Source organism: Corythoichthys intestinalis, chromosome 14 (assembly GCF_030265065.1).
Source record: "Corythoichthys intestinalis isolate RoL2023-P3 chromosome 14, ASM3026506v1, whole genome shotgun sequence".
Lineage (NCBI taxonomy): Eukaryota > Metazoa > Chordata > Actinopteri > Syngnathiformes > Syngnathidae > Corythoichthys > Corythoichthys intestinalis.
In genome coordinates, this window is record NC_080408.1 from 36310642 (window position 1) to 36335421 (window position 24780).

General features: G+C 39.7%; 1 protein-coding gene across 1 annotated transcript in view; it reads right to left on the bottom strand.

Annotated features, from left to right (window-relative positions):
* cdh2 (cadherin 2, type 1, N-cadherin (neuronal)) overlaps positions 1-24419 on the bottom strand; it is an 88885-nt gene extending 64466 nt beyond the window's left edge. The window contains exons 1-2 of the mRNA XM_057858293.1: positions 23950-24419; positions 22229-22337 (exon numbers count right to left, since the gene is read on the bottom strand). Coding sequence (XP_057714276.1) covers positions 22229-22337; positions 23950-24012 — 172 coding nt within the window. The 5' untranslated portion in view covers positions 24013-24419. The remainder of the gene's footprint in view (positions 1-22228; positions 22338-23949) is intronic.
* Positions 24420-24780: the final 361 nt, after the last annotated feature.

Genomic DNA, 24780 nt, shown 5'->3' on the forward strand with positions numbered 1-24780 from the left:
CAGTGTAGGGTTGTTTCTATGCGATACACTTTTTACTGCCTCGACCAGTCTACCAGGATATTGGCTGACAGCGGTAGCGAATGGCCAGCCGCATTGAGTATAAATGCTGCAAAATATGGGCTGGCAGGACTCTTCAGGTCTCATTTCCAAACGGTTAAATTTCAAAAGACATTAACAACATATTGATGACCCGCTAATGTTATGTAACTTTTCGGTAATTTTAAATTAATTTGGCCCGGTGCCAACTCAGTTTTGCCAATGTGTATATAACTAATTGATAGCATTAGGCTAATGTTAATATCTGCATGCTATTATGTAATTACTTAAAACAGTTTTCGGATGAGTTTATCTAAATATTTCTAATCAAGATGACGCTAGTAGTCACTCTCATATGCTTTTTACTTACTCATGGCTCAACCGCACTGAAAATGGCGAGTATTTTTCAGGCTTGTTTTCTTTATATTTTCTTGCATATTTATATATAATAATAATATATTTTATTTTTTTCATGCACATTTTTCCACATTAAGTTAGAATCCTGTACATAAAAAAACAAATATTCATATTTTATTTATATTTGATAATGGCCTTTATATTTATCATATTTATAAAATAAATACATTTAAATAAATTTAACATTCATTTACATTTCTTCCACCTGCTGTGCAAAAAAGTCCTAGAGTACTAAAGTAACACTGTAGTAGTAAAGTAATAGTACCGTAGTAGAAAATAGCCCCTCCTCCTATTGTATTACTACTAGACTTTAGTTTTTCCCTTTCTTCCGCTTTCCCTTTTTCCTCAATCTTTGTACTGTGACAGACATCTGGTTTGAGGAGGAAAAAGCTAAAGATTTTTAGTGGCCCTATGGTTATCTTAATGGTGTATACCAAGTGCTATAAGAACAGTAAACAAGGCAATTTCTTTTTTATTTAGAAACGTGTAAGATGTTAAAAATTATATATAATGTATTTGCAAATCATGCTTTAGTAATAAACCATTCGCTATCTATTTGCTATGCTCTAAGCCAGGGATAGGAAGCTGTGGTAACACTTCACTCACTGTCTTCTGTCATTTGATTGAAAATTGTCTGCCCAGCTGTCCATTTATTTAACAAATAATACCCACTCTGATGGGCACACCCACCAAAAGCACATCCCCACCTCTCCGACTCATTCCACACAGCTGCCAGTGTTCACATACTCAGACCCCTTGGTGGTATGGGAAAACACATGATGAGCAGCAAAGGAATCGACCGCTAAACTGTGCAGCTTGCAAGAAGTGGTGAAACGTGAAGTACTAGAAGAGGAAAAGCACAAAAAGAGCTCTCACTTAAGCATGTGTGCAGCGTCTGGACCTCCTTTATTTCAAACAGACACAAATCAATGCTTGAGAAATTGCATTCTCCGACCACACTGCAGACAGACCAATAAATGATTGGCCAGATCAGAGGTTAGTCAAGAGGCTTTGGTGGTCCTAGCTAAGTTTTCATTGGAAAACTCTTTCGAAACCTCGTACATGCATCCACACCCTATAATGTGTTCAACAGCTCTGCAGCATGACAGCATGATCTGCTTGATGATTTAGCACTATTAAAGGCAACACTATCACGGTTCAAAAATGTGAATGAGTCATGTCTGCTGTAAAGTGGGACATGAAACATGACATGAAAAGACAAATACTTGCCATATGAACTTTGAAGCAGTTTTGAGCATGGTCCTCCAGTGTACAGTAAAATATGGCTGGGATAGAATATGTTGCTGCAGATTGTATTGCTATCTGACACAGTTCATCATCAAATTGCCAATTTCAAGTATTGATTGTCATTGCCTAACCAAGTACAATATGATATTTGCTAATAATATAAAGCCTGCCGTGAAGAAAAGCGGCATGGAAAATGAATGAATGAATTAGGGCTGCAGCTATCGATTATTTTAGTAGTCGATTAATCAATGAACTAATTAGTTTGAATAATCGAGTAATCGGATAAGGAACATGAAAAAATACCTGAGCTGAGCCTTAAACGCTATAAAAAAATAAATGCAGATCTAAGTACAACAAAAGAACAATTGGCTAACTTACATAGCCGCTAGCCTTAATGCTATAAAATGCTAACGTTTGCAATGCTCTTAACAAATGGCTCACACATTCCCACAAAAAACAGCTAAATATGCCTATAAACTAAATTATGAATGCATAAAAAAAACATCTCAAACAAAAACTTAGCTTATGTTGGTCTTAACAGGGAGCAGTTGGATTCAGCCATGTGAAATTAGGCAGACCAGAGGGCAGTGTATCCACCCGAATCAATAAAACTAAATGCAAACACTTTCAAAATCAACCATTATAACGCCACTTTAATTAAACGAATACACGAAGCAATAAAATTTAATTCGAATATTTTTTTCTAATCGAATACTCGAGTTAATCGATTAATCGTTGCAGCACTAGAATGAATGAATGATTTGATTCGACAGTTTTTGATCAATTCAACACGTTATGTATACATTAACCAAATCAGTGACATTTCACCTAAAGCCAACAATTTATTTAGCCTCCTTATTTAGTTGTCAGACCCATGTTGAAAAAGGTTTTAGTACTCTTGATAACAACTAGCCAGCTGAATTAGGTAATCTGAATAACACACAACGGTTGGTAACAAGAAACTGACCTCTTTATTCAGTGACAAACACAAAACATTATAAATAACAAACAGAAATGGCATAGTCAGTCAGTAAAACGTGCAAATAATATTGTAAACTGTCTTAAAAAAGCAAAACACACAAACAACCTATGCGGAAAATCCCACAAACCCTCCAAGCTATTAGATGCTTTTAATGTTTCGTGCGTTAGTTACAAAAATTGTACAAAAAGCCTCTCAGGTTTAAATAAACGACTATTTCAGTATCAAGTTAACATTTTAAAACAGTAAATAAAATACTCAAGTCCCCATTCTGTATCAGCAGCTTTAAACTACATTCAATTCATTTAATTTTGCGAATCAACTGTTAAAGTTGTTAAAATTGCTCCCGTTATTCCATAATTTCCCTTCTGTCTACTTTCGACAGGTGAGAGTTTTAAAACTGTTTTGAAGATAGATTCAAGTCATGATTTTGCTGATTTAGGAGTATTTTAGATAAAAAAGTTATTTAGGTTCGCTTGGAAGGTTCACAACAGCCTGCAAGGGAAGTCTCCTGCTTTAAGATGGCGGCTGTTTACTAACACAACTAGTCTTCAATACTTCAGTGTTGCTAACGCCGTCGAGTCTGTCATTATGCATCTAGTTCTATATAAATATGACATATTTTATCTACAGTAAAACGATGTTGACGTAGTTTGTAGCGGCTGTCAGCAGCAGTCAGGTATTCTTGTGTTTTTTATCCAGCGGCATGAGTTGAGCTAAAGCCGTGAGTTGAGCATTGGCATTACCCGGGTCTACGACAAGCATTATGTTTACTCTCGGGACGCAATGCGGTCCTTTTCTCATTGCGTCCCGATGACCGCGCTGTGTATTAGTTCCGCTTTACTTGACATATTTCAATAATCGGAATTTGGATGTTTGTGAATCGTTCTCAAATCTTCCACGGCCGAATCGCTCAAGGATGTAATGACGGCTGGGCATGTAGTACCGTGGTTCTAAGTGTTGGATGGTGCGTCTTTACTCACGAGAGATAATGGCTCGTCATCCAGAATGAATTCTTCGGCAATGACTCTTGTTATTCCCTGGGCTTTGGGAATGTCGAGTGCCAGTTTTTCACGCATAGCAAAAGTTTCTGCCAGTGTTAGTTGCGTAGGACCTTTCTTTTTGTCTTCGGTTTTCTTAACATACTTCTTATATTGTTTGTGGTGGTATTTCGCTAAATGCTTGATTAGGTTGGTTGTATTAAAACTTCTTACAGCTTTACCACCACGCTTGACTTTATTGTGGCATATGTTGCACTCTGCCTCTTCGTCTTTGTCGTCCTTTAAGGTGAAATGATCCCACACAGCTGACATTTTTACCGATAAAGTCTCTCGGTAAATTGGGAGATGGTAATGTAAATGTAGTGTGTTGAGGGTGTGCGGTAAATGCGGACCGGAGTTTAGGGAAACCAAAGCAAAAACTGGAATGGAGTATGTAAAGCAGTGCGCTGGAAAACCCGGACCGGATTTAAAAAAAAACTGGATCGAAAGTCTGGATCGGAACTTTTCCGTGTTGGCCGATCCGATACCGATGTGCATTTTTTTGCCCATATCGGCGTCCGATCCGATCCAAATATCGGAGAGGGACATCTCTACTAAAGACATTGAAATAAGGCAACAGTAAACATGTACACTATATCTGTCACGTTTAATACAAAACACTAAAGTGGATGTTGCTGTACTTAGACTTGCATCATTAAATGTCTATTCCTGCAATGCCAAAGATCTTTTATATTCATGAATATGAAACTTTCTGGTGTATTTTGACAAACTCAAAAAGTGCATTCATTTGAATATAGTACAGCACTGAATTATAATACCAGATTTCAGCTCCCAAATGGAAATCTCGCATTCTATTAAGCCAAACTATAAATCTTTCAACAGCTATATAATGAGATAGTATGTGCTGGTAATGCTTGTTACAGTCATTCAACACAGAGTAACCCTGGCAAGTGCAGAACAAAGCCATGTTTGTTTCTTTTGACCTCATCTCCATTTGCCCACACGTTCTTGGTGGGGGCATTCTAACGGGTTTGCCACAGTTGTTTTTCCGCTATTTATTTCATGATAAAGACAATTTCTGTGTTTGTGAACGCATTGCGGGAAGCCCTCCAAAACAAAACAGTCATTAAAAGCCATGCCTTATCAACTCAACTCTACTGTTACTAGAGCTCTTTAACAAGTTTAGGGTTAGGCAGGTTTGAGCATTTCGAACATTTGAACACCCATATTTGGTATTAGTGAGAGCATGCCTTAAGTGTTTGTGCTGTCTATCGGCTGTCACTTACTTCACATACAGGCTCCACTCTCCACTTCTATCCAACATGAGGTTTTGTGGTTGAAAATAGCCCCCACACTCCCCATGACCCAGTTACCCCAAGACACATTCCTCCCTTTTTTATGTTCTGTATAATTTGATGAGTACCAGACATGCTGATAGCTCTGCAAACCAATTCACAGACAAACTCTCAATCTCCTTGGGCATTAGCCTTTTTCTGCATATAAACAAACACTTCATCAACTCCCTCTAAATTAACATGGCCGAAGCAGTATAAATGCTGTGTGTATATGTGTGTGTGTGTGCGTGCAAGCATGCATTCGTATTTTTGCTCACTAATTGAGGTTATGGCAACATCCAAAGCACAGCATGAACAAAGCAAATGTACAATATTAAAAATGTGCTTTTAAGTTTGACCTCACTGGGGACATCCTCTAAAGGCAAAACACATTTATAAAGCTAATTCTCTGTCTTTTCATATATAAATATTTACTTTCAGATCTGTGGCTTATTTCCACTGGGGTAATACTGTTACTCACAAACAATGCATAAGAGAAAAATAAAGCTTCTTGAAAGTCAAAAAAATTGGTCAGTCAAACCATATGAGAGACTGCTTACTATTAACGCAAGTAGTGGGCCTGGAGAAGAAAAAAAAAGACATCATGGCATGTTGATCCAATATAAATGCATGCCTTCCTAACCCCCCACCAGTATTTTACAAGCGGGGGAGCTCAAAGGGTGAACAAGGCTGCAATAACATGAGCTCAATCATCTTGACCCAAAGCTCTTTTCTGCCGTCTACATTACATTCTTTTCATGTTTCCTTTTTTATTTAAATGCCAATGTCTGATCAGATGCCCCCTGCTGCATTACAGCTACAAATAAACTACATGCAATATAGGACTTAGTAAAACCGCAAAGACAATCTAGCATTGAAACAATGAAAATAAAAGCCACTGAGTGCTAATCAGAAAAAATACAGGGTATAAATACTACCACAATGTTTTTTGAAGCTAAGCTTTATGGCAGTTCATACTTAAGCTATGTTCACACTGCAGGTCGGTTTAGATATTTTTAAAAAAGAATTATTTTCATGCAATGTGAAATGTACAATTCCATTTTTTTTTTAATCTGTTTTTCAAATCTGTGCCAGTATGATGTCACACCACGCTTTATTAAGCAAGGCAAGGCAAGGCAAATTTATTAAGACAAAAGATCGCATTTAATCACAGAATAAAAATAAATAAATAAAAATAAAACAAAAACTACTACTACTAATAATAATTGAAATCAGCAATGGAGACAAGCACAAGAGGAATAGAAAGCAGATAGATTGAATTATATAGACAGTTATGGATATGCAGTGCTAAACAATTCATGGAAGCCCTGGTGCTTTCAGACGCTGTAAACTCATTGGATGCGTTGCATAAAAGGCGTTATGTGGAAAAGCTTCAGTCTATCCATTCGCCAGATCCATATTTGATGCCTAAATCGATATTTTTCGACCTGCTGTATTCGCCCTCTCTGCCTGACATCTGATACCGTGATATCTACAACTAACTTGTCCACACAAAATCAGCCTATTCTCACGAAAGTTTGAAAAACTTAAAGAGCAGCACTCTAAGCAACATTACCCCGTGTGACCCAATTTTCTAAAATGGCGACAATCAATAAAAAAAAAAAAGTTGACTGCGATGGCCGACGCTTCAAGGATAGGTGGATATTGGACTATTTCTTCAATAAAACACGCAACAACTGTGTCTGCCTCATTTGCAAAGAGACAGTCGCTGTTTTTAAAGAGTTCGATGTGACGCGATAATATTACCGAACAAAACACGCTAACATGTACGACAACAATACAGGGAAGATACACAGCGAGAAATTATAGCAACTTGAAGCTAATTTAATTTCACAGCAGCAGTATTTCGCAAGAGCCCGAGGGTCGAAAGAGAACGCCACAAAGGCGAGATTGTTGAAATTATGAATTTAAAAAAATAATAATAAAGCAAATGTGACACACAGAAGGGCTTGCTAAAATTTCTTTAAATGTATTGTTCTATGTAAATCAGCCCAGGTAGCCCCCCACATTTTTACCACAACAAATCTGGCCCCCTTTGCAAAAAGTTTGGACACCCCTGTTTAACCGATGATCCGTATACGAGGCCAGCTTCTTTCACTTGTTACCAGCTAAATATTATTCAAAAAATAAAGATGGTGGAAGAAATAAGCATCTTGAATTTGAAACGGTATGTTGTCGGCGATTAGCCTAGCAATGATCTTAATTGTGGTTGTCAGCCCAAAACCATCTAAATATATATTAAATGCATCTTACCAGTTATAAAATGACTACTTACATAATCTGTGGTAATCGTTTGAAGCCCAGTTTTCTCGTCGAATTGCAGCAGTCCATCTCGCTCTCCTCTCCGGGTCTCTCGGAATAAAGCTAGAACCTCAAGTCTCTCCGTCTATCTTCTCTGTTATTGCAACCGACCGCCACACACGCCTTCACCATTTTGATTATTAATGTTAACGAGCAGAAAAACACGCCATAATAGGAGGAATTTACGCAGCGGTAATGCATCAACAACGACGAGTTGACGGACAATATGGCGCGGGGGCGTGGTTGTGACGTCATGTGAGTAGGGTCTATATAAACAGTTGCCCGCGACACAACCACTCACCAATGGCCAATAAGTGCAAAGAGTTTGGATGTAGCCAAATACTATGAGAATCCGGCTGTTTACAGAGGCAAGCAAAAAGGACCATGTTTAGATAAAGAACATTCTGGGCATTTTAAACACAAATTATCTCACAAATCTTATTAATTACCACAAATTTGTCTGTACCAGACTCACATGTGGTGCCATTTTAAAGACAGTAAATACAGTGCCACATCGCATCATTTTGTGGGCATGTAACTTTCTCGACGTTTGGTTTTGTGCGCATGCGTTTCACTTGGCTGACAAATTGGGTTGGGTTTGCAACAACTGCAAACAAAGCCTAGGCTCTATAATAAGCCCAATTCATTTTCTTTTAATGTCTACCTCCCTCTGTCAACTCGTGACAGGCATGAAAGGTCAACAACCTTGGCTCTCAGCCCTCCAATAGTTAAGCAGTGCCATGAATTAATGGCTGAGGCTGTTATTACAAAACTCTTCAGCTTATCTTCAACAAAGGTCACAATGCTGATAATGCTTAGTGTGAGGGAGCCAAGCTGACATCGGACATAGGGAAGATGGAGCTTACACCAACATGCCTAAAGTTAATGGGATGTTGGTTTCTTTGTTGAGGATGGTAGGAGTAGGGTGAGATTTCACAGTGCAACAATTGCCAGTTCTTCTACAAGCAAAGAGGAAATAGAACTGTACCCCCTTCCAGTTGTAATAATAAAAATATTTTAAAAAATGTTTTACCAAGATTACTTCTTTGCGTCTGTAAAGCATGGATTTTCTGCTACACATTTATGGATTGCTACACCACATTGCACCTGCCTTTTGTGTTACTTTCCAATGCAATCTACATTTTCACTTCTAAAAATATGACTATGAATGACAGGTTACACAGAGCTATGTAAATACAACTCAAAACAACTCTACAGACTGACATTGGCTATGTGTTGTTGATATTTTGTGATTACCTGTTCAAAAAAATCAACTTAAACAATGTTTTGACATTAATTTCCATCATTTTTAAAAAATGGTTTAGAAAATCTATGCAATCACGGAGAGAACATGCAAAATCCACAAGAAAAGTAGGAGCTAAGATTCAAAATCTTCACAGTAAAACTGTCACGATGGCATGCTTCCGACTTGTCCACTATGACATTCAAACTAATTTTTAAATTAAGTGATCAATTATTTCATCAATGGAAATGCTAAAATGTCCAAGCTTATAATGAAATATGCTGGCCACAATTTAAATTTGTTTTCGATGTACCAGAACTCAGTTGACTGTAATTCATTGTTTGGCACCTCATACAGGGTGACCCAAAAAAAAGTTTACACTGCCATAATACAACTTAAATGCCATGTTTATTCATCTTAGAATTAGAATTTAATCACAAATTATACATTATTGTAAAGAACATGTACAGTACACTCTATTTTTCAATGTGTCCTCCCTTAAGTGTCACAACAGCTTCCAGGCGCCTGCGGAACGCTTCTTTATGTAGGATGCTGTCATCTTTTCCCAAGATCTAACAATGGACCTCTCCAAGGCTGCCACAGAAGTTTGTGGCTTCTTACAGGCACTGTCCTCCACAGTTGCCCATATGCTATAATCCAGGGGATTGAGATCTGGACTCTGGGGTGGCCACATATCACCTTGTCAATCAACTTTTTGGTCCGCACAGATCGGCACTTCCAGACCGAGGTTTTCGTGAGGCTGTTCCAGTATCTTTCAGCTTCTTTTTAACTTTGTAGACTGCACATCTGGATATTCTCGGATTTGCTGCAATCTTAGTAGGTGTCAGACCGGCACGCAGCAATTCAGGTACAGCTAAAGTTTTCTTCATTTTCAGCAGAAGCACAGGAATTGTAGAGACGAGAGATTACCAGCTGCATTGAATGACCTTAATGCATCACTTAAGCATGACAACCTATTTAGATATGTTTCAATGGCTTTTAAACAAGCAGTCAACTGAGTGTAAACTTTTTTTTGGGTCACCCTGTACATATTTTCCAATCTCACACCGGGTTTTTTTTTTTTTTTTTTTTTTTTTTTTTTTATGAGAGACACAACATATGCATAAAAATGTTCAAACGTTCATACTGTGACTATATTACATCCTTCAGTAAGACTATACCCCCCACCAGCCTCTTTCCTGCTGAGCCGGCAACGCTACAGGAAATGAAGTGGCGACATGCCGCACGCTCTTTAATGCCTCAATAAATATCGACAGCGGCAGTGATAGTATAAACTTAGACAACGTGGGCTACCAAGCAATGTGTTGCTCACTGCCAAGGTGTGCACTCAAATTGAGACAAAAAATGGTTTCAGGTCAATCAAAATATCTAGGATTAAACAGGCAGGCATTGGTGTAAGCAAGATCAAGTCAGTACGCAGATCACTTGAGGCTTGTAATATGGAGAGTTGCATAGCTCATTTAATGAGAATGAAACTGCAGTCTTTGGGAGGCAGATCATGTTCATGATTATATATCCACTCAAGATCAAACAAAATCGCGCATATAATACCTACTAAAGTTTGTTGTCCTTTTATTAAAGTTTGTAAAGCCCAAATAGAGTGAAATAATATCTACTCAGTGATAAGAGTTTGTACTGTAGTTATTAAGTTCTTAGTAAGGAATGAATGGAGACACACTTCATTCCTGCCTCCTGTACTGGCGTCCCTGACCAAACCCTCACTGATGTGCATGGTGTTATCGATGAGATAAGCAAGCCTTCCTCAGCCACGACTACTATGTCGGTAGTATTGCTTTTTGGCTTACTATTTTTCAAAAGCTCTTAATAATAATCTTCCTTTAGGTCATACAATTTTAACACATGACAAAAATTGTTGAGTTTTATTTATTTTTTGTTTAATGCAAACTCCCCTTTTATGCCCTTGTTATTTGTTGTTAAAGAAATAAGGCATCAAAGGTCATCTGGAGCCATGAAGTGACGACGCAGAATAAAAGAGTTTCATCCTTCCATTACTCAATTAACTCACATCTATCATGGGACAGACAGGAGCAATGGAAGCTACTCCAATTGAGAATGCTTGGTCAGGGAAGGGAAGAAGGATGAAAGGATGATGCATGCACAATGTCACGAGATACAACCTAGTGAGTCATTGAGAGGCTAGTGTCTAACGAAGCGCTGGTGTGTTGAAATTGAAGCCTCTGCCGGGAACACAATAGTTGGCGTGGCCGCAGGAGGTCGCCTCCTCTTTGTGAATATGGTTACAGTATCTGGGTCAATCAATGTGCTTCGGCTTCAAATTTCTCTTTTATTGTCAGAGACATGATAGTAAGCCAATTTGTGTCGCCTCGTTATCATGTGCCAGTGTGAGTTTTTGAAGTGGGACTTTCGAGTGTTGTGTGGATGGGAAAAGCTAAACATGGATGTTGCCTGGTTTCAAAATGCAGCTGTTTAACTTATGGTATTAATTGTCTATTGAAGATACAGTGTGCAGTATACATTAGATATTGGCCAGTATGTACAGTACACCCGTTATATTAAAAAAATAAAAATAATAACAATCTGAACGTTCCTTACATATACAACACACAAATACAAGCTAGAATAAAAAACTGCTAAACCTATTGGAGAAAAAAAACACTCTTGTGAGCTTGATTGTCTGTTTCAATGCTAAATCAATGACCTTCAACTTAACACTGCATGATAGGAGACACAGTGGGGTAAATAAGTATTTAGTCAACCACTAATTGTGCAGGTTCTCCCACTTGAAAATATTAGAGAGGCCTGTAATTGTCAACATGGTTAAACCTCAACCATGAGAGACAGAATGTGGAGAAAAAAAAAACAGAAAATCACATTGTTTGATTTTTAAATAATTTATTTGAAAATCATGGTGGAAAATAAGCATTTGGTCTATACCTAAAGTTCATCTCAGTACTTTGTTATGTACCTTTTGTTGGCAATAACGTAGGCCAAATGTTTTCTGTAACTCTTCACAAGCTTTTCACACACTGTTGCTGGCATTTTGGCCCATTCCTCCATGCAGATCTTCTCTAGAGCAGTGATGTTTTGGGGCTGTCGTTGGGCAACACGGACTTTCAACTCCCTCCGCAGATTTTCTATGGGGTTGAGACCTGGAGACTGGCTAGGCCACTCCAGGACCTTGAAATGCTTCTTACAAAGCCACTCCTTTGTTGCCCTGGCTGTGTGTTTGGGATCATTGTCATGCTGAAAGACCCAGCCACTTCTCATCTTAAATGCCCTTGCTGATGGAAGGAGATTTTCACTCAAAATCTTTCAATTCATGGCTCTTTCCTTCACACAGAGCAGTCGTCCTGGTCCCTTTGCAGAAAAAAAGCCCCAAAGCATGATGTTTCCACCCCCGTGCTTCATAGTGGGTATGGTGCGATTCAGTATTCTTTTTCCTCCAAACACGAGAACCTGTGTTTCTACCAAAAAGTTCTATTTTGGTTTCATCTGACCATAACACATGGTAATGGTGTTACACTTATATAGCGTAACACCTTTCAAGGCGCTCAAAGTGCTTTACACTATCTCACCATCCACCTACTGGTGACGCAGCACCAGGAGCAACGTTGGGTTCAGTGTCTTGCTCAAGGACACTTAGATGAGTGCATCAGGGTGGAGAATCGAACCCACAACCTCTGGGTTGGGGGGACAATTACTCTACCACTGAGCCACGCCACCCCACGACACACATTCTCCCAGTCCTTTTCTGGATCATCCAAATGCTCACCAGGGAACCACAGACGGGCCTGGACGTGTACTTTCTTCAGCAGGGGGACACGTCTGGCAGTGCAGGATTTGAGTCCCTGGCGGGAACTGAGTCTCTGTAGGCTCCATCACTAGGTCCCCCCGTGTGGTTCTGGGATTTTTGCTCCCCATTCTTGTTATCATTTTGACGCCACGGGGTGAGGAGGGAATTGAAAGTCTGTGTTGCCCAACGACAGCCCCAAAACATCACTGCTCTTGAGGAGATCTGCATGGAAGAATGGGCCAAAATACCAGCAACAGTGTGTGAAAAGCTTGTGAAGAGTTACATAAAACGTTTGGCCTCCGTTATTGCCAACAAAGGGTACATAACAAAGTATTGAGATGAACTTTAGGAATAGACCAAATACTTATTTTCCACCATGATTTGCAAATAAATTCAAACAATGTGATTTTCTGTTGTTGTTTTTTTTCACATTCAGTCTCTCATGGTTGAGGTTTACCCATGTTGACAATTACAGGCCTCTCAAATATTTTCAAGTGGGAGAACTTGCACAGTTAGTGGTTGACTAAATACTTATTTGCCCCATTGTATGTCATTTTTCTCCGTGCTGGTTGTGTGCACTTGAGCATAGCAGATCAAAAAAACAATTTAAATGCCTTCCAAAATGGGAGCAGTTCTACATACACCTCAACAAAATCCTTATGAACACTCAACACAACTTGGGTACCTTAAACAAACAATACTGAAAAACCTGACCTTCATAAAATTGAAAAATCTGCACGATGCATCATTGTTTAATGTGCAGTTCAGGATTAGGGGGAAAAAGTTAGCGATTCTAGTCAGAACCACATTGAGCTCGTGCGTACTGTGACCGCGATCTTGGGATTGGATGATGCTGTCTGCATTGAACAATCCAACCGCACTATTAGATCAATTGCAACAACGTTTATTTTAACCAAACCAAAGCAAACATGAAGACTGAGTAAAGAGATCTGCTACCAGCAAATGTACTATTGTATAAAAACAACTCAAGTGAGCCTAAATTTATTGCCTACTGCACCAAGATTTAACGAGACAGAGAACATAATGAGTACAGGGAGTGGCACCTTCACATGCCTGCTGATGAATAACATCAAGACCTTCAAGGCCCTGTATGCACCGATTCCGTAAAATGTAATGAGGAAAAAAAGGCACAGGGGTGAGATAAAGTGTGGTTAAATCTAATGTCAGTATTGCAGAATATGCAGTTGGGTTGACTTGCTGAACAGAGGTTGTGTTGAAGACAGGATCCCTGAGATATATAGACGTTTGCTTGAGCAGCTGAATTTATTTTCTTTTTTTTTTTTTTTTTGTAACGTCTGCTATGGAAGAAAATCTACAAATCAATCACATTTGGAATAAAGAATTATGTCAACACTGATGCGCTCTCTTCTGGTTGAAAGCTGGCATTCTTTTTGGTCAAAAATTGGTTTTAACTGGCATAGTATGGCATGCCTTGTTACATGGAGGCATATGCAAAAGAAAGTCAGGTCAATAGTTATTTTTACATGACCTCATTGCATAGTGTGGCAAATTTAATGTGCTTCACTGTATTCGTATCATTCGATAATAAAAACATTGGAAAACTGTTCCTCACATCCTTTCATATAAGGCTCAACTTGTACCATATTTTTAGGACTATAAGTCCTACTGCCAATGAACAAGTTTATTTTCATACATAAAAGCGCACCTGATTATAAGGCACATTAGTGCATCTGTACCATTATGTATCTTCTAAGATTTTTTTTTATTTATTTTTTTTATGTTCATTCCGTTATCCTTTGTTTTGTTTTCTTTATAGGTTTGATGAATGATGAAATCTTGTCTTGAGCACTTTACCGGAACAGTAGTTATGCTCCAACAAAATATGTTCTGGCTCATTAAGCAAAAACTGAATTCATACAACAACAACAACAATAACAAACTGAATTTAAGGTGCACTGTAATTTTTTGGGAAAAATAAAAGATTTTAAGTGCAACTTATAGTGAAAAAAATATGGTATACAAAAATATGGTGTGGTTAAGATAAGCCGTTTCATATTGGTAGGAAGCAGGAGTGGTCGCAAACCAAAAATAAGCTATAATTTGTGTTATTAATAGGCAAATAGGCTAGAAGATCATTTGCCATGGTAGGACCGGCAGTGATTGTTCACTTCCAGCCACAAATGAATTAATGATTTTGAGATCTTGTTAACAGTAAATATTCTCAATTCTCTGTAGTTATACATGAAAGAAGAACGATGATCTTTGTGTTTAATTGGAACAATACATTTGCAAGCATCTGCTATTACTTTCGGAACAAAAAACAATGCTCAACAATGTTGCCAATTTTTTGACGTGTTACAGAGCAAACAAGTAACCGAATGGAAATTCGTTTGTGTACTGCATTTTCTTCACTCCATTTTGAATATCTTGTTTTACAATGAAGAGATGAAACATGTTTTCAATACAATTATTCCCCCCAAAATAGATGGATTAATCGATTGTTAAACTAATCATTAAACAAGTCCCAATATACCACTGGATTGTAGAACAGTCCCCGGATCTACTTTATTAGTTGGGTGAACCACTTTTGCTGAATCTGCGTGCAAGAGGCTAAAGTGCAGTCATGTAAGTCATGTAGGGCTCCGTATTGACGGAATATTTATTTTAGTCGAGCAGTAAAGATTTTCTTTGATTGAAGTTGCTTAGGTCAATTAGCCTTTATCCTAACCCTTGGCTACAGATGTGTTTCTGTTTGTGCCTTTAAATTGAACAAGCTAACTAGATGTGAAGGACAGACCCCACACATGACTGCCCAATGTCAGACACTGTTAGGTGCCAATAATGGAGGGCAGGGCCTGTAGCTTATAACTATGATATGAACAAAGGTGATGATGAGAAGTTATTGGCATCATGCTGGCCCTTTACATAGTACACGTAATGGTCTTAAAGCACTGTGTGCCAGCGATTATTTTCAGACAGCCTCGAGTTTAGCTAAGAACTTACAGCCTAAAAAGGTCAGACATAAATAAATTATGCCTTATCCCGCCATGCCACCCAGCAGGCTCAGAAATGCACCAACCAATTAGCCACAGATTGTTGCGGCGGCTTTAATATGCTAACATTATTTTTATTATTTCACTGTTACACTTTTGCCCAAGGACTGCAATGGAGCTTGTAAAATTAAAACAGAAAAAAATGTGGTGGCCCTGGTAACTTTACTCATGCCTCTAACTCAGCTTCGTTGTTAAATTGAAGACAAACTGCATCAAAGGTTATTTTCCAGATATATTCTGCCAGGATTCAATCTACTGTCACAATTTGTGTTGGTTATCTAGGCCATGGTGCTCGCAGGAAGAAGAACAGAAAAGATTCTGTGAGGGAAGATGAAAATAAATTTATGCACGGTGAAAACAATAAAAGGAATAAAACCTATTCAACCCCAACCCGCCAGTGATGCTTTAGCTGGGAATTGGAGCACTGCCTTCATTACATACATATTGATCACTGCAAACAAAGACCTGCATGTATTGATTTACTTCCAGGGAAAAAAAACATAAGGGTATGAAGGCGAATGAGTGACGTTATGAACACTAGTTTAAAGAAAGGGAACGCGAGATGTCTATGGATATGGAGGATGAATGGCTATGGGGGTTGGTTACTTTTCATGTTCTACAATGACTCAGAATATGTAAAACACAGCAGGGACCAGACTATTAAGAAAATGCAAGAAGCTTCCCAACGGTCCATGTTGAACTTTGTTTTTTTATCGGTGGGCAAAAAATGGAAGATGAAAAAAAAAAAAATCACATTCGTGCAGACAAACTTGACATGCAAAGATTACAGCACGAACGTAAATTTAGGAATTTACCATTTACTGTACACAGGAGCGGAGCTCTGAGGGCGGGGGGTTGCAGCCGGGCCTCTAGGGGACCCGATTTGCGGGCATAAAGGGGGCGTGTTGAGTGAGGGAAGGTTCTAAAACAAACATATCGTGCTTTTGCCAACTTACATTCGTGCTCTGGCAAGTCGGAGTCGTGTTGTGCCAGCTTGCATTCGGGCTTTTTTTCTTTTGCAAAGCGTCTGCAATTGGCATGCGTGCTTTTTTCAATTTGCAAAGTGCTTGGACTTTGAATTTCGCCTGACACCTCTCGGCCACCGTACTCTTCACTTAGGAGATGTGTTCTGAGACATTATGTGCAAGAGACTTGGGAAAGGTGGCCAAATCACAGCAGTCTGAAGTTTAGTCTCACAGGTCTGTACTTTCAGACATCTGTTTATTATACGTTCCCTTTCCTTAGTTTTACAGTAGACAGCACAATAAACCAAGTGGTCAACTTAGCACATCTGCCACACAGCTGATAGGTTCTGAGTTCGAATCTCTGTTCAGACACTACTGTGATGATTGCATTTTCTATTAGTACTCAGGCTTCCTTTCAAATTCCAAAAACATGCATAGGTTCATTCAAGAGATTTAAATTGTTCTAATGCATGAATGTAGTGTAAATTGGGATTTGTGTCCTGTACGTGCCTTGTTTGATTGATGGTCACGACTCACCAGGGTGTATACCTCCCGTATTATACTATAGTCAACAGCTCACCATGACCCTGGAAAGAGTATGGTATACCTGAGTGAAATACTGCTCATTGCACTGTTAAAAAATAAATAGGAAAAGGCAATTTAGCCTTCCGCAAAAACATACTACAACATAACTATTCACATTTGTGGATCATCTGGTGCTATTACATGCATTCTTAAATTAGCTCTCAGAGAATTTCACACATAGAAGCAGCCTGTGGTGGAGATGCAAATATCTGTCGCATGGGTCTGACATGTAGCATCAAGCCATGTGCCTGATCCAGACCTGATCACGATTGCTCGTCTTATGTCACGTGTAATCTGTAATCAGGAAAGGGGCTTGAGTAGCTCGGTGAGTACTTGGCCTAGTTTACAGGACGGGGTCGAGCAGGGTCATGTCTCACCAAACAAGGGCCCCCCCTAAATACATCTAAGTGGCCACAGCTGTATTAACAGGGGCATCGGGTTGTGAAAAAACATAGTCTATGCAAAGTGGAGGATTTCACAAGACAACATATTCGTTTATTTAAATAGTTTTTCTTTGGTAAACAATGCAGCAACACGGTTTTAACTGAGGATAGATTAACAGAACATGTATAAGATCTATTTGGCTATAGGATATGTCTTTTTTTCTGACACTAAGGCTATGTTCACACTGCAGGCTGAAGTGACCCAATTCAGATTTTTTTTCGCCTATAGCTGACTGAAGTGAGATGCTTTCTTGGCAGTCTGCACAGGAATTAAGCTTGTCGTGATATGCAATAAGTCAATTTATCTCACGGTAAATAAAAAAATAATAAAAATGTTCGCTATGATGATTAGGAAAAGTGTCCAGTTCAACTCAGAACAATGGAATGAAAATTGAAAACTGCTAACACGGACATTTGCACCACAATGTTGCTGATTTGCACAATTCGCTGTCAATCAAAAAGGGATTCAGCCTTAGACAGAGATTATCCAATCATCATGCATCAAGTGTGTAGTCCAGGCCGGCCGAGCCCCATCCACTGCCCATAGACCCCCAGGGACGCTGAGCGACCGATGACCAGGATAAACCCAGCCCTTAGCCAATGATTTGTCTCGTTTTGCTTTAGTGTAACGATGTACTCCCCACTCTAGAGATTTAGCGCAATCCGCACTGTTTAAAGGACTGTGAAGCTGCGCGAGTGAATGAAAAGAAAACGCATCATAACTAGTGATAAGAAGCTAATTGTGAATAAAAAGTTGAGCGCGTTGTAGCATATACTAGGGCAATGACATGTACACACAACAGAATACATTTGATCACTTATTATTTTGACACTTTGGGGGAAGCTGACCTTCCCTTGCAATCTTGGAGCAATTGCCACTGATGTGTAGGCATGTGTAGTCATTTGTTTTCATGCTTCTGCGCATGCAGGCCAGTTTGCGCAGGGCGTGGTGGACTGCGAGCGAGTGAGCAAGTGAATACTTAAATGGAAGAGCAATTGCCACTGATGTGTAGGCATGTGTAATCATTTGTTTTCATGCTTCTGCGCATGCAGGCCAGTTTACGCAGGACGTGGTGGACTGCGAGCGAGTGAGCAAGTGTAATACTTAAAAAATTGACTTAATAGAAAAAGGAAGTCTTTACGGTCACGCAAAAAGATATGACAAAAAACTCGGAATTGTGCATTGTGACCTGAATCTAGCCTAATGGTTAGGGGATGTCCCCGAATCGAGTGAAAAGAATCAGATTTTTAATTTAATCCAAAAAACATTTTTAAGGGTAAAAAGGTAACAAAATAATCCAGAAATCCAACGGCATTGCCAAAAGAAACAAAAATATATACATTTTATACTCCGCTACACTCCTGGAAAAAGCGGAAGAGGAAGTAAACATGTTTGGAACTTTTGTTCAAACAATAACAATTATTAAATAAATAAATAAATAAAGTATCGGTACGCACAAATATACGATTGGGACATCCTACTAATGGTTCAAGTTGTTTAATTAAGCTGGTAAAATGTAACACCCTTCCTCCAACTTCTGACACCCCTTAACTGAAAGCCCTTGCAGTGATGCAAAGGCACACAATAAACATCCTGCTTTTCCACCACAAATGATTGCGTAGGGAAAGAAAGCAAAAGTGTATGAATGGATGCACAAAAGTGTTTTAAGCACAATCAAGGCTTTTGGCCTTTTCATTAACCCAGTTTTTAGAAAGGAAAACCTCTGTTGAATAATGCTCTGAGAGCCTCCGACTGACACACTTTCTCTGGTTTTAAGGCCCCATCTGGATAAAAACAGCACAATGCACATCAGATCTCACAAGACACCAGAATTCCACCGAGGGGGTGAACCACCCGCTAGCATGACCTACCTGAAAATGAATGCCGTTTTGTTAAACACCTCGATTAATCAGAGTGCTCCAAGATAAGTTATCTTTGTCTCTAGCAGACTATTAATAAATAACTGTTTTAGTTTGAGTTTATTTACTTATCAGGCCAGAGCAAACATGCTATACTCTAAAAGGAAAGGTCATATAGCCACAGACCTGGATTGTCGGGTAACAATGGACACTACCTCATTTCACCAGACTGGAGAGAATTTTAAAAAAAATCCTGAATAAGTCTTTCCTAGCTTTTATTTATACCGCTCTGCCAACTAACTTTGAAAGATGTATTTTTTTATTGAAAATCAATACAGTGTCACTTGGCCGGCTGATGGTTAAAGTCTAGAGGACGCCCCCAAGGAATGTGATTAAATCTTGCAATCAACTGTTCTGGCTAGCCACCCACCCTTTGCCGACATCAAATCCACAGGAAGTCTTCAATTTAGTGCATACAATGTGCGCTGTTTACAAGTGAAGTAGCACCATTTCCACCTTTTGATACACCTCAGGCTGCGTATTCCCTTATTCAGCCACAAAAGGAAAGACTACAATTAGGCAAGACAATTTTTACTGGTTTACCTTTGCTTTGTAGTTTAAATGTGTTCGGAAAGCAAATATAAGGAACAGAATAATCTTACTGAAACTTAACACAGACACTGCCATTTCAAATGAGTTTCATTAGCCAAAGCAAAGTACCGTAATAAACAGTAAAGCCTAAAGTATGTGTTCTTTTGTGTCCTGACTAGAGAGCACAGGTATGCCTAGCACAAATGCCTCTCAACACTTTTTATTCATTAATGAAGGCATTTCAGGTGAAAATTGGCCAAGCTAATGATGTAAGATCATGTGACAGGCATTAGCTTGCTACACTGTGGTTAAAAACAATATCCAAAACAGCATGGCCAGGGCAAAATTGAAAAACTTGGCCAAACTCTTCTAACCGCAGGGGCTTTTTGTCTCTCCCAACACACGGCAGGAGCCTTCCACTGGAAAATGCACTTTCATTAACATCATCCCACGCTGCTGAGATGCTAGGCTGCATTACAATGACACAGGAGTGCCCCTCTCTGTCAAGGAAATCTCCAGTACAACAAGCCGCTGTGGGGGAAGGGACGGAGGAGCAAATATAAAAGAGGCAGGGTGTGTGTGGGTGGGGGGGCAAAATAAAGGGAACTTGATTACCCCCGGTCACGGCTCATCCACAAGCCGGCAGAGGCAAATCCATCACCTGCAGGATCAAACAGAAACTTGTTCTAGAGGTAAAGCTCAGTGAAAGCAGCAGCCACCCATCCCAGAACTTTTCCTCACGTCGTGTCATTTCTACCTTCCTTCCTCCGCCTACTGAATCACACCAGCAGCAGCCTGCAACTTTTAGACACATACTGTGAAATCCAACACAAGCGAGAATGTTTTCTGGCCCAAATGACCTCAAGGCTGTAACCTCGCTAATGGCACACTAGTGTTATATTCCACTTTTATTGCTGCCTGTAAGACCAATGTGTGGCTTCATAGTAACTGCATCCTCGTTAAGCCAGTAATAGCAGTACTGTTTAGGCCTTTTTTGCAGTTTAAAAGGCAACTGAAGACAAAGATGGAAATATTTTTCAAAGAACTTCATGTAAAAGTCTACAGAAACTGATTTAATTCAAACACCAGCCTTTTGCTTATGCTCTATTTCAGAAGAGAATTGGGGCTGCAAAAGAAAGAACAAAAATCTAATTTTTTGAAAACTAAAACACTGCTCGGTGAGTATAGTTCTATCTAATTTAAGGGATAAAGCCAAATGGGACAAAAGCCGTAATGTTCCATGAATACAGTCATATTTTTCAGAGCAAAAAAGTCAGTATTCATTTAATGAGAGAATGTCAAAATTCTCACAAAATAAAGTTGCTCATAATAATGATGGCTGACATTGACTATTTCAATGTTTGTTACTGAATTGTTACTTGACAAGGTCCTCACAACACAGGTGAACCTTTAGGTTAATAAAATAGCAACCCCACCTGTAATACTTGCAACTATTCTTGTAGGATTGCAGCTTTACTCATGGATTGCCAGTTCACTGTATGTCAACCATACAAAGATGTCAACCGTTACCATTATCTCTCTGGAACATTGGGGATATTTCGTGAGGAACATTTGCATCTCATCTTAAACAAACATGGGACATCAAAGAACAACATTTTCTCGCTGAGACTGCAATCATGTATTCACAGTTTCCAAGACACAATTACCCACACAATCCCTTCCCCCAACTTGCAACAAGCACCGGCTGAAACATGATACAATATTGTGACGACAAAAGAGTATTTCTACAACTGTGTCGATATTCTTGTAATCCACTCATGTAACCGTTTTCAAGACTACTAAAAGGAAAATAATACCGTTTAAATCTACATTCAACATCCTCTATTATTACAACTTAATTATCGTACAGTAACGCCTATATCCTTGAAGCGTTACAACACAAAAAAGGGTGGCAATCCAACTTTATTCCTAGAACACGAATGACTCATTTATTTGCACTGAGGTCCTAGTGCTGCACGCATAATGTTGAGAAACATTAATTGCATCATTAAAGTTGCAAAGGAATCAAAATGAGTGTAATGGATTTTCATTATCTGCCCAATAGGATCCCCCAGTGAAGGATGCAAATTGCAGAGGGTGTTAGCCACAATGTATGCTTTCACGTTTGACTAACAAGCTGCACCCTGCACATAGGCTTCTGCTGACATAGAAAAAAATGGGAACATGTAAGCAAATGGGGTAGGATAAATGTGAACCACATGTGAGCCCGTTTATGAGGCAAACAACATGCATAGTAGCTACTCAGTAGGTAATTTTCATAAATGGTGGGCATGTTCTGCGCAGGCATACCATGAAATACAACAAGGGAGCATAGTGATAACATACACATTGGATAGTGGCATCAACACTCACCAGTAAAAAGGGGCTGTCCCATCTCCGTGATATCTGGCAAGCTGACCTTGTATACATCTTCAGAGAAGCCAGGCCTGCATGGTGTGATGACACCGCATTCTGCTGCGATCTGCGGTGGAAAGAGAGAAGGTGAACGAGAGCAGCAATCAGACATAAATCAATCCTCAAAAATGCCCCCCAACACCCTCCTGAAACCTCTTGCTCACGTTCTGAATCCCCCACCCACCCAACGCCACTTCTCTCAGTTGTACAAAAGCATCTGTTGTTTTTATAGCAGGCACTGCAATTAGGATAATGAGGCCAAAAGGGTTAAGCATTAGCCAAAAAGCATGGCTGGGCAAGAACAAGCGCCATTTGTCCCAGCGGAGGGGCCTAGGCACAGGCTGGTGTTGCTGCCAAGCCTCTGTGTCGGGCCTTTCTGATCGACATTCTCCATCTACTTTTCAAGAACAGGAACACGGCCACTGATCGTACATGCCGACAATCCACATTTGTTACTATACAAATAGCAGGAACAACCAAGCCAAAAAACAAAAAGAAATAAATACTGAGACAATACAGATTTAATGATGACCAACTGTGGATTTTACAGGAATCTGGGTGCTCCCCCGCACTTGAAATGACTCACCCAGATTAAACAGAAGATATCAGTGATTTATCTTGTCGTATTTTTCAGAGTACTGAAGCAATTTCCAAAAGTAATATACTACTCCCTAAACATAACCTCAGCTTTGATTTGAAATTTGACCCCGTTTCTCATAGCATGAACTCTGGGAAGAACACAAAAGGAAAGAGGGGGTCCCTTGTAAGGGGATAAAAAAGCATTGTGGCTATTAGTGCCACTGCTTAATCAGAGGAATTTACATTGAACATGCTTGGCAAAAGGAGGGGGTTGAGGAGCTGGGATACTATAGGAAAAGCACAGGCAACTGTTTTCTTATCAAGAGGCATGTTTAATGCATTTCACGAGGCTATAATTAAACATTTCGAACTGCACTGTAGATCATGCTTTCGCTGAATCACACATGGCCCACGAACCCAAGGTTGCCCCAAAATATAATGAGCACCAATCATAAAACACCACCAATTTACCAGTATTCCATATTGAAACAATGTAATATTATTCCTTTGTGCTTAATATTGTACCCCTGCTGTGTGTGCGCTCATTTTGCCCTTAAGCCTCATAAGCCTCAACCCTGTTGCGTGTAGTAGGGCAACATGCACCACAGATCAATGTTTTTTGTTGTTGGTTTTTGGGGGTTGTACGCTACCAGTTAGGAGTACATTCATTTAGCGATGCAAGATACTTATTTGAAAAACGCTGATGACAATATCTTAATGATGCAATCAACTTCCCACCGACCCTGAGGCACGGACGTACATATTAAACTTGCGAGCTTTCGATCTAGGTTAACAGCGTACAACACCTCAACTTCCACACGCGAATTAAACGCTGAACATTATATGTTTAATGAAAATCGTTGAATAGGACATGTTTACGGTTTTGTCGTAGTTTAAATAAACGAGAGCTCGAATTGTTAAGCTAGCACCAACGGCACGCGCCGATCCTTGTGTCCGTTTAACGGCGTTGTTTATTCAAACAAAGACAAAAAGAAAGAAAAAGAGTTGGGTTCACGTGAGCTGAAGTAGCAACATCCCGATTAAAACAGCATGGACAACAAAATACGACTAAAGTGTCCCGCTCGGTGCTCGGAAATTACCTGCAGTACTGCCAGGAGCGCCAGCAGGAGCAGCCCGTCGCTGCCCTCCCGTCGTGGGTACATTTTTCTCGTGTAAAATCCTCTTTGAAATTACAACCACAATCCCACTCGCTGGTCAAAAATAAAAATAAGGGAGACACGACCCCTCTCTCTTTTTCTCAAGATGAAAGGCTGTCGGGTCTTGGGCTGAAGCAGCCTCCTCCGTGGAGCGTATCCGGGAGAAGCACTGGCTGGTACTGAGGCTGCTGTAACTCTCCTCCTCTCCCTTCCTTCCACTCCACCGCAACACAAAAGACAAGCCTTGGTCCAATACACTACAACAGCTTCACTCACTGTCTCTCCCTACTGGTCACACGTCGCCTCACTAGCCGAAGAGTGATCTCCCACAACAAGCCAACCCAACACGTAAACGTTGGTGGGTGCAGGGAAAAAATCGGCAAAATGGTTCTAAATTTTAAATCTTTGAGGAATACTGACATCAAAGCAATCAAAAATACAAAATGAGTTATGACGTCAAAGTCCATCTGAACTGTCCAATCAGACTGCTCCATTGCAACGGCCACAATCAGATTTTAACTAATGGGGGGCAAAGCCGTGTTGAAAGAGAGTTGCCACACTCTCTGGTCTCACGCGGATGGTCACGTGGTTCACGTAGGTGTGAATAGTTCCAAGCAAAAGCAGCGCAGTGATGGGTTTCTTTGGAACTGACAGCTGTGATTGTGATATTTATGGTAAAACAGAATAAAATCACGCATCTACATACTTGCTTGTATGGAATATTTGTAAATGCTCGTTTTACATTGGGAGTGGTAAGGTGACAAATGAAAGCTA